The sequence below is a fragment of the Phodopus roborovskii genome, unplaced genomic scaffold, assembly GCF_943737965.1.
Source record: "Phodopus roborovskii unplaced genomic scaffold, PHOROB, whole genome shotgun sequence".
Taxonomy (NCBI): Eukaryota; Metazoa; Chordata; class Mammalia; order Rodentia; family Cricetidae; genus Phodopus; species Phodopus roborovskii.
This window is the reverse complement of record NW_026126525.1, coordinates 13,146,400-13,161,082: the sequence shown is the minus strand read 5'-3', so window position 1 is coordinate 13,161,082 and position 14,683 is coordinate 13,146,400. Positions and strand designations below refer to the sequence as shown.

The window sequence follows — 14,683 nt, the reverse complement described above, 5'->3', positions numbered from 1 at the left end:
ATTTAATCATAATTTCCCCTTATATGTATTGCTTATTATTGTTCACCAAAAGCTCCACAAGCCACCAAAAGGCAACGTGATGGAGACCCTATTTATTCAGAAATTGGCAAGATAATCACAAACCTCATTCACTATGGACTCAGTTTAGGTTCATTTGATTTCCTCCTTTCTCAAGTAGAGTTAATCAGAAATGGACAGCAAGAAAGTAATGGATAATGCACAGAAGAAAGAAAGGAGGAAAAGAGAAAGAAAATATTCTTGACATGTACCTCAATTGCGAAGACATTTTGAAACAAATTTGTTCTCTGACTTTTACCTGACTTATACTGCCTCTTCACAGGGTGGTCAAATCCAATATGGAGGGAGGAAGATAGATTTACTGACATTTCAAAGTTAACTCAAAAGTCACTGGCTTTACCCTTCTTCATATGAGGAACGGACTCTTCCTCAGCCATTTATTTTCTTCTTATATTGACATGTCACTAACATAGCATTTCTTAAACACCATATAGAGGCTGGCAGATAGAAGGAAAAATAAAATTTAATAAAGTACCTAAAAGCACCTATACCATATCTTCAGTCACATAATTTAAGGCCACATTGCCTGGAAAGCATGTTTTAGAGTAACCCTGTCATACTGTTGACAGTCAGTCAGTCAGCACAGTGTACTTAATTAGATTTTCATTTTTGTTGATTTATCTCCAGCAACATTAAAGTCATATAAAATACGTAATATGGGTAACATTTTAGTTGTATAATTTTCCTTTCTTTAATATCAAGGTATTTTTTTTCTTTCTCTGTTCTCAGTAGTCTGAGAAGAACAGTGTGGAATCTAAAGAATTAAACTTATCATTTGAATTTTCTTTAGGAATAAGCAAGAAATAATTTCCAGTGGAGAGTAAGCCAACAAAAGTAGTAGAGTTCTAAAAGTAGAGGGGTTAAGAACACATGACTATTCCATCCTTTCTCTTTAATTTTAAGATCTACTGCAAAAGTGCAGAACACTAAAATGTAAAAAGTGACCTTCATTCCACATCATCAGATTCTCATGGACCACTCAGTAGTGAGACTGAAACTTATGACAGGAAAAAGCATCCACCTTGATTGCAGACTATGCAGTGGACTTACGAGAGACAAAAGCAGCACAAACGAAGAATTATAAACCCCATTTCATGCAGCAGAATATTAGATGGCAAAAGACTGAAGATGAAAGGGAAATATTCAAATGGCTTTGTCAGAAGAGCCTTTTCACAGCACATAGCACTTTTGATTGGCCTTAAATGGGGAAGTGTTTTCAGTTACTTATAAGTCTTTGGGACTTTTGATATTATTGAGGCCTCCAAAGACAAGCATAGGTAGACTGAGGAATCCAATAGTTTTAAACATACCATCGGGCAATGCAATAAAGTAGTTAGCCAGATTGTGAAGAGCCCATGGTGGGTGTGTGCCAACAACTATGAAAAAAGTAGCTTGGAACCTGGGAACCATTAAAACATTCTGGGAACGGATTTGCTAAGTGGGGCAGCTTCCAATTCTTCGTTTCATTCTTTTGTTGGCCTTGATTTCTGTGGCTAATTAAGAGTGAAGAAAGTTTCTCTCAGTTGTCTCAATGAATCAGTCTGAGGCTCAGAAAATAATGACCATAAAAGTGGTTTAATTGCCACAGGCCATTCCAAATGTTTTCATTCCCATTTAATAACTGTGGCATCATAACTAAAATTAGACTATAAGAGAAAACATTTGTGGCTCTAAGGTGACTGCAGATTTATTGATTGTTTTATTACTGTTGTGAATAACTAACATAGCATTCTTCTCCTTGGACTCAGTGCACTTAAGACAATTGGCTTCACTTTAAATTGACAACATAAAAGTAATTGTTTTCAAGTGCCTTGTACCCACTGAGTGTCAATGCTGTCATTCTCAAACTCAAAGAATCTTTGCACATTCTCACTGGTCTTGGCATAAGCCAATGTCAGAGATGACTACCCAGGAGCCATATATGGCAGTGGGCCAGACCAATTTCAATGCAAGGCCAGGTTAGGTTACATCCTGCTTCCTGATTACATTGGGCAATCCAACAGTCTACTTATAGAGTGGACTTTCTATTCCCAGAGTGCTAGATATGGGTATCTTTTTTTCCCTCTATTCTGCAAGTAATTATGACAAATGGATTCAGAGTGCAAACCCAGTGGGAAAGCACATCTATAATAGTGCTAAGGGGACGTGACACTTTTATTTTTTGGCCTTTTATGAAATCTGATCAATTTGTGCCAAACTAATCTGTATGCTTAGTTATATTTAAAAATAGTTTATTTAAACTTACCTAGATGTGCATGTGTATATTCACATGTATACACACACGTTAAATAGTTAAATACCAATAGCTGGTGTCATTAAACTACTTTTTTCATCAAGCCTTAGAATAATGTGGTTTATTTTCTGTGGTTGAGTTTAATTGCTCAATGTCTTTATAGTCAGTTAAAAAGAAAGTTTTGAAGTGAAGCTTATCTTTTATCTGTAGATATATTGTAATCTCCAAATGGCCAATTTGATAGATCTACAGGCTGCTTGCTACAGATTGCCCCTCCCTAGAAGGATGAAGGATTATTTTCGTTGAGTCAAGTATGATGCTGATGGTTTCAGGAAGCTGCTGGTCTCAGGACTTCCCATTAGCTTCTTATAACACAATTGCCAAACCTCCCAACTTTCTTCAACCAGACCAAGTTTCCTTCCAGAATGTAAGTTCAAAGGTCTAAGATACCTTCCTGCTCAGCAATGGAGATGTTGCTATTCCACAAAATGATAAGTAGAGTAGTTGATGGAAGTTCCCATAGTTACAGGGGACAAATAAAGTAACTCCCTTCTATGACTATATTCTTACAGCCATCATGTATGCAGACTTCCTCTGCCAGCCTACAATGAGGCCAAAGGTTCTGAGAACTATCCAGAGGAAATCACTACCAAAGAAGCTTCTGTACAAACTAGTACTATAGCCATGCCTGCTTTAGTGTGAGATCTTCAGTTACCAGAAGTCATCTCATCCTTCATCTTCGGGAGGCCTCTCCAGGCTCTAGAGCATCCTAAATTTCCACCGATCACTGGAAAATTCTCAGATTCCTATGGGAAAGCATCCCTTCCGATCTATCCGAAGAAGTTTCTTGGAGGGAGTCAGAGTGGAGGCTATCTTCCTGGCAAATTGATCCAAACCCGTGCACCAAACTCACAGATGATCCTCTCGATTGCATCAGCCTCCCTTAGCTTCCAAGAACTGTGTCAAATCCCCACCTGGCAGAGGAGGCACAGCAGAAGGCACAATAAGGAACCCCTGGCATTTCCTCAGGCTACAATCACCTTACTCATTTGAAGAACAAAACCTCTCTTAATTGGATAGCAAAGGGAACTGCTAGACACAAAGCATTTATCATCCTTTCAAAGCAATTTCCTGGGTGATTTTTGAGTACCTTGTTCATTAAGCCAGCTAGAAACACACACACACTTGCTAAATTACAAGCATAGGACCTGCAGTAAGCAACTTTTATTTTGAAGGCCATTCCTACCACTGGTTTCAGATGGAAATAAAGACACTTTCATCATATTTCCTTGGGTTTCAAATCTGGCAGAATCCCAGAGAATTATTAAATAACTGGAGGAACCTTACCATGTACAGGAGAGGAAAGGTTTTTTTTTTTGGCGGCGGGGGGGCGAGTTAGTTCAATTCTAGAATTCTAGTCAGGGATTACATGATTACATTTTGTGAAAAAAATAGCCTTCATTTTTAACACACAGTTTGAAATTATTTTTATTTATGAGTATGTATGTGTGTCTGCTTGTCTGTGTGTGGCACCAAATGTGTGCAGGTACCCCAGAGAGGCCAGAAGAGGATATGGGATCCCCTAGAATTGGAACTAGAGGCACTTGGGAGCCACCATGTGGTCTGAGTCCTCTGCAAGAGCAGCCAGTGCTGTTAACTGCTGGGTCACCGCCCCAGGCCCGACAATAGTGTTCATAGTAATAATGGTTAAAGGCCTACACAGGGTTTCCTAAAGCCAAACCTCATTCCTTCGGCTCCAGTCTTCCTACATGGAAAGGAAGGGCATCCGCAGGGGTGTGTCTTCCCTGTGCAATCTGGGCTTAACTCGTCTTGACAGAGGAGCGAGAGAAGTCACCAAAGGGAGTCTGGCAGGAGCAGTAGCCTTCTCCTGGGGCGGGACTACAACAGTCTCTTCTGATTTGGCAAGGGGCCACTCCTCTAGCTATCCTCCTCCCTAATCCCTTTGCTCAGCCCCTCTAAACCTCCCCTCCCCCAACTTCCAAGTCCAGGGAATTTCCCCAGCTTCTCCAAGCTTGACTTTCCTGCCTGGAGGAAGAGACAAGCGCAGATAAAAAGGGGGTACAGCTGGTATGAGAACAGCACAGTGCTCTAGAGCTATCTTCAGCACCTCTCGAATCCGGGCTCCCTGGTCCAGGATCTTGTCCACAATGAGCCTCACGCCCTGCAGTTCCCGCTCGCTGTTCCCGCTGCTGGCGTTTCTGTTGCTTCTCACACTGCCACAACATTTAGCTGAAGGTGAGAGCGCAGTATCTGCAGGGCGCCTGGTGCCTAACACATCCCAGCCGGCTACCACACTCGCCGGATAACAGGAGCTGGGAAAGGGCTCTGCCTGCACCCTCCTATAACCATGTCTCCTTCCCAGGGAATCCTACCTCCATCAGAGTGGCAACAGAGCTGCGTTGCGTTTGCTTAAGCGTAACTCCGAGAATTAATCCCAAAATGATCGTTAATTTGGAGGTGATCGCTGCAGGTCCACAGTGCCCCAGAGTGGAAGTCATGTGAGTTCAGACTGGTACTGCTCTGGAGGAGCCCGTGACTCCTGGAGAGGGAGAGGGAAGTCCTCAATCCCCTCTCCACTCCAATTACTGCGGCTTACCTGTGCTTCCCCTTTTTTTCTGTCCCTCCCTTCTCTGCAGAGCTAAGCTGAAGAACCAGAAGGAGGTCTGTCTGGACCCAGAAGCTCCTTTGATGAAGAAAATCATTCAGAAAATACTGGACAGGTACTTGATACCTTGGTCTTTGGGGTTCTTAATCAATGCAAGCTGGCAAGGTGTTTTTTCTCCCTGTAGGGTTTGAGATTCGAGTACCATGTTCTAAACTGGGATTAGAATAAAAGCTTCAGAAGGGAAAGTTGTTCTGGGGTGTTCCGTGGAACACTTTATTACAAATTCCACATATTTGAGCAATAATCCAGAACTTATTAGTGGTGTGTGTAAGAGAGGAGGGTGTGGGGTGCTAGGCTACAGTGAGGCATTTTAGTTAGTGCTGTAATTCTTTTCTCAACAGTGGAAATAAGAAAACTAAGACGAATGCAGTTGCATCGGAAAAATCGTTCAGTGATCAATAGAAAAATTTCCAAGGATTCTGGCCGCAGTGAAGACAAGAAGGAAAGGCTTACTCCCCCCATTCCCAGTAATTTTCTTTATGAACTCCTTGCTTTGAAGGGGAAAGGGAAGCCGCTGTCCCTGAAGCTTTCCCCTCACTTTCTGAGTGTATTTAGCAAAGCATATCTAATTCTTTTCTGTTACACTATTGCAAATTGTGGTGTTTTTGCGTGTAAGTCAAGAATCTTTGGTTATTAATCTTTCAAAATGTCTTGAAGTGAAGGTGACAATTGCATTTTATCTCAGAAAATACATGTATGTGTGTGTGTGTATATACATATACCTTGTAGTGTTTATGGGAAGGTTGTGGACTTAACAGATTGATGAAGTTCTGTTAGAAGCTGTTGATGGCAACACCTCATTCTCTCTCTCTTATGATATGAGAGCTATTTTATTGTTGTTTCAACTGGGTGTGTTGGTGTGTTGAGATTTTTCTTACATCTGAGACTGGGGTGGTATATAACTTTTATGGCATTAGCAAGCTGGTATGTCATGCAAAAAACCTATGTAGAATACATTTCCTTATTTAGAATTTCTAAATGTGTAAGTTCTAGGGGGGATTAATGTATTCTTATCTTACAATTTTAGACATTTGATGTCTTCTTAGTATGGCATAATGTCATGACTTAACATCAAACTGATTGTATGTTATTTATTAACTAGTTTATTACTATTATTTGGGTCACTAATTGTATGGTATAGGGAGATGAAGAAGATAAGAATCAGGTAAATTTCTTGCCTTGTTTTTATAAAAACCCATTTAAGAGATGTCTAGTAAGAGAAACTTTAGCAAATATCTATACTCTTAGAGTTTTGAAAACATAGTTAACATGTTTGAGTGTGAATATATCACTTTGCTTCCTCCGAAAAACACAGTGCATTGCTGAGATGTTTAGATGTCTACAGTGTGTCTTCTTGAGAATTTGACTGCTTCCTAATGAGGAAATAAGTAATGCATCATAGCCATTATTTTAAGATTATACTTTTTAAAGTGTCTCATGTGTTTATATTACTTTTTTGAAGAAAAAAATAAAGTATGTTTGATTTTCACTTAGGCTGTTTCTGGTCTCTTGTGATGGTGACTCTCATTCTCCACATTCTCCACATTCTCCACACAGCTAACTTCCAGCTCCCAAGCCTGCATACATGCCCTGTTTCCCCAATCCCTTACAACTCTGCTCTAGTTCAGCTCTCAAGTGGGTCCCAGAGGCCCTTTCATCAAGGGCTGAGTCCCTGAGTTTGTACTGCAGGGAGGCAATGGAACCTGTAGGAGGTGGGGCCCAGAAGGGGGATTTAGATCATCCTCATCTTCCTCTTTCTCCCCACCCCCTATGATTGAAAAGGTCTGTCTCCTCCACCATGCACTCCTGCCAGATATAGAATACTGCCAGAGACAAGGCCAAAGACCTCAAACCTTCAAAACTGAGCCAAAATAGATTTCCTCCTTTTTACCCTTTTAAAATTCACTATAGACGTCTGTTTCAGCGACACAGAGATGACTAGCCCACTCCTTATTTGCTAGACACAGAATAAAATGAACTAAAGCCCAGCAAGTAAGGTGGCAATGCATCTCATCTCATCTCATTCTATTTCCTTTTCAAACTTTGCCTCTCACTCACACTCTGTGAGTTCAGAGTTTGGTTCTCCAGTCAGGCTTCTTCTGTTTCATTTGCTAGGGCTCTTCCTGCAAGAGCCTTTCTCCTTTCATTGCCCCACAAGAGCAGACTTACTCATCCTTCACAATTTGGGACCAGCAATACCTCTTCATGACACTTATTCTTGCTATTTTTCAGCTCGGTATCTTTTAGATACTAGATGACTGAGTTACAAAAAATGCTGCTTTGTTGTTTGTTTGGGGGTTGTTCCATTCTAATCTACAAAGAACTCTCTGAAGGCAGCCACCATATTCTATCTCTGTAACTCCAGTGTTGGTACAGACTGACTTAGTGAGCTAATAACAACCAAAGCTATTGGATACTGTCCTAAAGTCACAACCTGGTTCATGGTAGGTGTTGACTAACCTGTCTTTTTTCTCCTTGTGTACTGGAAAGTTCCTGGTCTATAACATCTCCCCAAGAACTCACCTGGCAGACCTCCATCCTTTCTCTCACTTCTTCACAACAACCTCTCTCACCCATCCCCCTACCAGATTAGGGATCCTTTTTATTTTCTCACAGAATTTTCCATTTTCATTTGTAACTTTTTTTTTTTCATGTAAAAGTGTTTGGTGTCTGTTTATTCCAATAGCACTGTAGTCTTTATGAGGGTAAGGACAGTTTCCATCATTTCATCACAGTTCCTAAGAGAGAGTTTAAGGCATGTGAGATATATTTAAATAAAAGCATGATCTAGGCAAAGAAGCCTCGTTCTCTAGCAAGAAGATAGTAATTCAAATAGAGCATCTTTTAGGGACAACCAAAAGATACCAACCTAACTCACACAAAAATATATCTGGTACAATTAAACTATTATATAAACTAATATTGGTATGCATTTTCACATATGAATGTGTACTAATATATTATTAGCTATATAAAAATCTTTGTTTTTTCTTTATCACTTAACCTCTCTCATTACATATAAAATATCAACTGATACACTTTCTATTGTCATGTCCTGATGTACCTGTGTAAAAGTTAGAGAGGAAGAGGCTCAAAGATATGAGACATACCAGAGTAGTTTAAAAAGTATGGTTAACAAAATCTGTCAAGTCATTTGGAATAGGGACTAGGCCCTCCCTCCTGATTCTAGGTTAGGGGAGTATCCCTCCATGGGGAATGTGCTCCCAAAGTCCTTTTGGGCACCAGGGATAGATACATCATGGTTCCACTGTGCGCCACCCTCCCTGTGGAGTTGTGGGGGGGGGGTAGGTGGGATAGAAGGATGGCTGGGGGGATGGGAGGAAGGGGGAACTGGGATTGATATGTAAAATAAGAAAAATAAATAAATAATTTTTAAAAGTATGGTTTGTTGACAAGATTTTTTTTAATTTTATTTAATTTTATATAACAAAGTCCAATTAAATGAAAACAAACATTTATACACAATATTTGGGAATTTGGGCGCCGTTCTTTCCAAACTACTTCCTGCTGGTAAGGGGCGCTTGTTGACAAGATTTTTAATGGTATAGAAAAGTAGAAAATACCTCTAAGTTTGAAAAAGTTATTAATCTTGCACAGTATATTCTTTGATCTCTCAAGTAATACATTTTATTACTTCATGAATTATAGGAAATGTGAAGAAATAAACCAGACTGCCATGAAGACTTGAACTCTAAATTCCAGTGTCTTGAACATTCTTTCATTAGAATGATCTCTGATTGCTGATGTGCCTAAGAGTAATCCATGAAAACACAGCAAACACCCTATGATGATGAAACATGTTTTGTGAACAAATGAATATTCCATATGTTTATTTGTCCACAAAAGTACATAGTGGTCTTTAGAAACACATGCACAAGTAAGTAAAATACTGCACCGAAACCAATTTGTGAAAAGACAAGTACCAAGGAAGTGAAAACTATGTCCCACTTACAACAAAGTAGGTGGTTTGATTCATATGTGTCATAGTTGCTTGAATGAGGTAAAGTAGCTGGCTATTTATTCTTCCACTTGTCATCTGCATGGTCTTGTTGTTGCTTTATCCAGATGTGAAACTTATAAGTTTACTTTGCTTCTAGACCACTGAATCACTGGAATTTGTATTCTCCTTGAGATTCTGGGTGTCATGCTATTCTACAACTGGTCATTCTATAGAGAACAAATGGGCTTTGGAACACTACCAAGGCACAACTTATACAGAGGTCTCAGTGGCAGAGGAAGGGACTCTGGCCAGCTTGAGTGTGGCAAGCAGGACTTACTCTTCTCCCATTCCCTTTGCCTTGCTAAAACCATTAGATTACAATCCTAAAGCTAGCCGCCAAGGCTGACCACCAAGATCCAGGTATCAAATTATTGAGGTCCAGCAATCAGAAGCCCCCTTTGGCTCACCTAATTAATATGACCAATTCAAATTAAATACCTCATCCTAACACAGGGTTCCCATTTTACCTGTATAATACGCCATTTTCCTATGTGCCATGTCTGTCTTTATCCAGAGGCAGTCCTTAGTCCTCTGGACAAACAAATACCCTTTAGCCCTCACACTTGTTTGATTTTCTTTCTCCCTCTTTATGTATCTATCTTTGTCACTTATCCCTGCCCTCTGGCCTTCTGGGGCAAATAAATCTCCTTTATGCTGGGAACCTGGTCTTGGGAGTCTGAGCTTATACTTTTCCTTTCAACAGTTGCTTCCGCAGTACCGGCCATTTCCCGTTGATCCTTCTACTAATGCATTCAAGGATGAAAGCACATAGGCAAAATTAATCTAACATTTATCATCTAAGTATACACCTCCTTGATTCATCACACTAACCTCCAAATAATGTTTCACTCTCTTATCTCCCTGAAACTCTCCCACACACTAGGAATTAAATGTGGTTAGTTAAAAGTAAGTTTGTATGCCTGCCTGGGCTCAGGCAGTTTTATTTATTAATTTATTAAGTTTGTAGCATCCTTTTCTGATTCTGCCAGACTTTCCTGCTTGCCTCTGAGTGTGACACATTTAATTCCTAAAGGTATGACAGGTTTATGGTTTATATGACTAGTAGTTTAGTATTTCTATCATGGTTTTTAATGCTTGCATGAGGAAAAGAATTTTTGTGAGTAAACTCTCACACACTTAACTTGAAAATCCTTCCTGGATGTCACAGGATGAGAAATTTACCACACAGAGGACCTGGGGAAATCTAGTTACCTCTGTGACTAAAGCAAGGAAGAGAAGGCGAATGTGTAATGGGCATCTGATTTGAGCTGACACTTGGCTCATTCTTAAGCAGAATTAATTCCCGTGTTCTGAGAGGGGCCATTTATATCTCAAATATGAAGAGAGAAATTGTGACATGGGGAGACCTACAGGTTAAGTCTAAGATTTTGTTTCAATCAATATTAAGATCTTGTTTCACAAATTTAAAAATCTGCCAAGACATCCCATCCTCATGCCCACTGTGGAAAAGCATCTTAATGGATGTGTTTCTCAAATGCTCTGATTTACCTCTCAGCCAGGTGAAAAGAAACTTGTTTCACTCCTCTAAATGGATTGGGTATCCATCCCCTTAACAGCTCTTGTACAGTACACAACCAGAGCCACTGCCTTTCACATCTAGTTACATATTACCCACACACTGATATGGAAGCTACCCCACAAGCTTTGAGGGTTGGAGGTAGGGCTCTTGTCCTCAGTTCCCTAACTCAAACTCCTATTCACAGGGAGAAAGTTTCAGATCTGGACCTTAAAATCCATATCTGTCTGTCTATCTATCTATCTATCTATCTATCTATCTATCTATCTATCTAGTTTTTTAAAGTTATGTTGCTATATTTGAACGATTTAGCGCTCTTAAGAATTTATTTATAAATGTATGTTAAAAGATGTGGGAACCTTTTCACTGCTGTGTCTGCAGCTATGAGTATGCTCAGGCTACAGAAGAGGCTTGCCTCTAGGTCCTCCGCTGTGGTAAAAAGACAGTCTGGTTGGACCCCAATGAGACCAACGAAATGGCCAATGCCCACTCCCATCAGTAGATCCGGAAGCAAATCAAAGATGGGCTGATCATCCAGAAGCCTGTGACTGTCCATTCCCAGGACTGATGCTGAAGAAAAAACTTTGGCTTGATGGAAGGGCAAGCATATGGGCATAGGGAAGCATAAGGGTACTGCCAATGCGAGAATGCCCAAGACAGTGACCTGGATGAGAAGGATGCAGATCCTGTGTCGACTTCTGAGGACATACTGTGAATCCAAGAAGACTGGCTGCCATATATACTACAGCCTGTACCTGAAGGTCAATGTGACTGTCTTCAAAAACAAGCGAATTCTCATGGAGCACATCCACAAACTGAAGACAGACAAGGCCTGGAAGAAGCTCCTGGCTGACCAGGCTGGGGCTCGCAGGTCTAAGACCAATGAAGCACGAAAGCGCCAGGAGGAGTGTCTCCAGGCCAAGGAGGAGATCAGTTTGTCAATCAAATGCCACTGCTCAGCAGACCAGACATTGTGCAGGATCCTTGTGACTTGGGGATGATTATGATATTTTTCATGGACAATGCAGTGTTTTCCCACGAAGCAATGACTTTTCCTTTTTAAATCAATATTGTATCTATTCATTCTGTGGATGTAGGTGGTCAGAGGACAACTTGGGAGAGTTGGTGTGCCCTGCCACATGGGTTCTAGTAATCAAATGTGGGTCATCAGAATTTTGGACGAGTGTTTTTATCCATAGAACAATCTTCCCAGCACAAGACAATGGTTTTCTTAAGAGGAGAGGGGGCTAGAGTAGACAGAGAAACGAAGCGCGGAGAGAGGATCACCATAGGGAGAAGTTCCAGCAGCCAGCACCAGCCAGTTGTCAAGCAGAGGCAGCATTTTGAATTTTCAGCAGTGTGAGTGGCTGGTTAATCCTCTCACCAAAGGAATTCTGGGGAGAGGACAACAGCCAAAGTTCAAGTTCAATAATAACAGAACCTTCAAAACAAGAATTATTTTTAAGTCACTAAAATAAGAGCAGACTTGACATGCAGAAAAAAAAAAAAAGAATAATGGTACTGCATAATAATGGGTTCTCAGGTTCTGAAGCCATCTTAGGTTACAATATCCTCAAACAATGACTGCTGTGGAAGTGAGTCATGGCTATGCATTTGCTGCTCCGCAAATGCAGTTATTAAAATAAATCTTCTCAGGCCTAGAAAACGTAGCACAGCTCCCGAGTAGGAGTATCTGGAAAGATAATTCATCCTGCACACACCCCTCTTGGTCTGCATCTCCCTGGGCAGAAAGGAGGACCCTCAGCTAACATAAGTGTCTATGTTGTTAACATGTCGACATCAAGCAGAAAACACTTGCTTCCCGCTCTCACAGAAAATCTTCTGCTCGCCTACCATCTCAGCTTTAACAAGTGGAAATTTTTACTTGGAATCTTCTGTTCCGAATGCTTTTACACCTTATTTTCAGGTGACCACTTTTTTTCTGCACTACTTAGAAGAGCTATCTGAGAGAGAGAGTGCTTCAAAATGCTCCCTGTCAAGCAGAGATACTACATGTTTTCATTTTAATAAATAAATAACCTTCCAGTATCCATAAAAAAAAAGTAGCTAGCAGATAAGTTTTATTTTGGGTCATAGAAACTTGCTTGTTTCCTGAGTGATTGCTATTTATAAGGTTGCTTAAGGGGAAAATGGATAAAATAACTTACCGCACATTTTAAAAAATGAGGGATGACAGTGAAAGATTAATGAAAAGGGCTATTAAGTTATTTTAAAGCTAGGGACTTCTGGTATCTATTCATTTTCTAGTATTTATAAAATTATAGTTCTATATAAGCTAGCTGCTTCTAATTAAATGGTTGTTATAAAATATTCCTTGCACATTTCCACAACAAATCATATTTTCCATATGTTATTTTTAACCATTGAAACAGAAAGGGTTGATAAAAATCACGGCATATAAATTAACAGTAAAAATTATAGTAGTGAAGATAGAGTATTATTTAAAGTCCCAGTGCTTTGGGAAAATATTTTAGGACTTTCTTGAGGTAGAAGAAGTTAAATGAATAAGTAGTGCAAGAATTTTAGACTGTCAGGCACATAATAGGTGCTTAGTATTTCTCAAACAAACAGAAGCTACTAGATAGATGTTTTATCTCAAGACTGACTAATAAGGCAGTCCTGTAAAACTTACAGGACTATTGATTGGCTGCTACTTCCTCCCGAAACTTGCTGACAAGATACATTCATTGGTTGTCTTAAAATAGGCCATCATGGTGTATGGCAGGATCTTAGCACTTGGGAGGCTGAAGAAGGACAATGATTTCAAGGCTATCCTAGGCTCTATAGCAGCGCTCCAACCTTCCTAATGCTGAGACCTTTTAATGCTGTTCCTCATGATATGGTGGACCCCAAGCCACAAAATTATTTCATTGCTACTTCAAAACTGTAATTTTGCTGCTGTTATGAATCACAATTTAAATATCTGATATGCAGAATATCTGACATATGACACATGTGAAATGGCCTTTTGCTGCCCCAGGCCCCAAAAGGGCCAAGACCCACGGTTTGAGAACCATTATTATATAGCGAGTTTGAAGACAGCTTGATCTACATCGAGCAACTGTCCCTTGCACCTAAAAAATAAGAATTATGGAAATTTTACCAATTGAACATGTAAAGAAGTATGAATAGTGTTAAATATGGATAAAAGATATACAGTGAATTCAATAAATATTGTCAACCACACATAAGGTTGTTTATGGTGGCTAGAAATTAAGATCATGAAACACTTTAAATTCTTTGTATTCCACTACAAGTTTTGGAAGGTGAGTAAATTATATAATGAATATAGAATTATTTATTCCCTTGTGCAAAAAGATCTTTTTGTGCACATGTATTTAATTTATACATATATGCATATAAATGCATACAGAAGAGAAATAAATTTCTATTTGGCAATGGTAGCTACTGATGGCTACCACTGATGAGCAGTAGTATGGAGTAACTATGAAGAGGAAATAACATATTTAATTTTTGTATATTTATAACGTATGAATATTTCTTTAAAAATAAGAGACACCACATATTTTGATCTTGATATTCACACAAATTCATACAGAAGAAACAAGTAGTTTATGACATAAAGAAGATGTGTTCTCTTATATACTATTTGGATGAAATTGTAAAAGAAAATTTACTTAAAAGACAGAAAGAAGCCCATAAATGCATATCCAAAGGAACCCTTTACAGTAAGTGACTCATATTTCTACCCTACATGCCAAACAAATCCTGACACCTATCAAGAACCAGAACAGGAACTTTCTTTGTCATTTGGTAAGCTAAGGGCAGCTCCTTCTCAAGGAGCTGTGTCTGAAATCATGAATGGTGTCTATTAAGCCCCCAAACTGCATTGTAGGAAGGGTGTGGCTCATGACTTCCTGCTTGCACAGCAAAAGTGCTCACAGTATTTTGGTTTAGGTCTTAACTCTAAGTCAGGTGTTTATACATCTGTAAGAGTCAGATGTTGAGAGTGACAGTAGGAATGTGTTTGAAATGATGCACAGCTTGTAGCTAATTCTGCAGGATTTTTAACCTGTCTGGTCAGTGTGGGTTGGGCATGTCTTGACCATCCTTTTATGGTCACATCATCACATACACTCACTTCCC

At 39.7% G+C, this 14,683-nt stretch overlaps 1 protein-coding gene and 1 pseudogene across 1 annotated transcript; both read left to right on the top strand.

Annotated features, from left to right (window-relative positions):
* The first annotated feature begins 4,479 nt into the window (after positions 1-4,479).
* LOC127232446 (C-X-C motif chemokine 5) lies at positions 4,480-6,131 on the top strand. The gene is made up of 4 exons (XM_051198588.1): positions 4,480-4,567; positions 4,695-4,830; positions 4,969-5,052; positions 5,339-6,131. Exons 1-4 carry the CDS (start codon positions 4,480-4,482, stop codon positions 5,397-5,399), a joined length of 369 nt encoding a protein of 122 aa, XP_051054545.1. The 3' UTR covers positions 5,400-6,131.
* A 4,807-nt stretch (positions 6,132-10,938) lies between these two features.
* LOC127232445 (60S ribosomal protein L19-like) lies at positions 10,939-11,556 on the top strand (annotated as a pseudogene).
* The last annotated feature ends 3,127 nt before the right edge of the window (positions 11,557-14,683 follow it).

Coding starts and splice junctions, on each gene's coding strand:
- LOC127232446 (XM_051198588.1), top strand. CDS start 4,480: ATGAGCCTCACGCCCTGCAGTTCCCGCTCGCTGTTCCCGCTGCTGGCG. Junction 4,568..4,694: donor GCCACAACATTTAGCTGAAG/GTGAGAGCGCAG, acceptor TCTCCTTCCCAG/GGAATCCTACCTCCATCAGA. Junction 5,053..5,338: donor ATTCAGAAAATACTGGACAG/GTACTTGATACC, acceptor TTTTCTCAACAG/TGGAAATAAGAAAACTAAGA.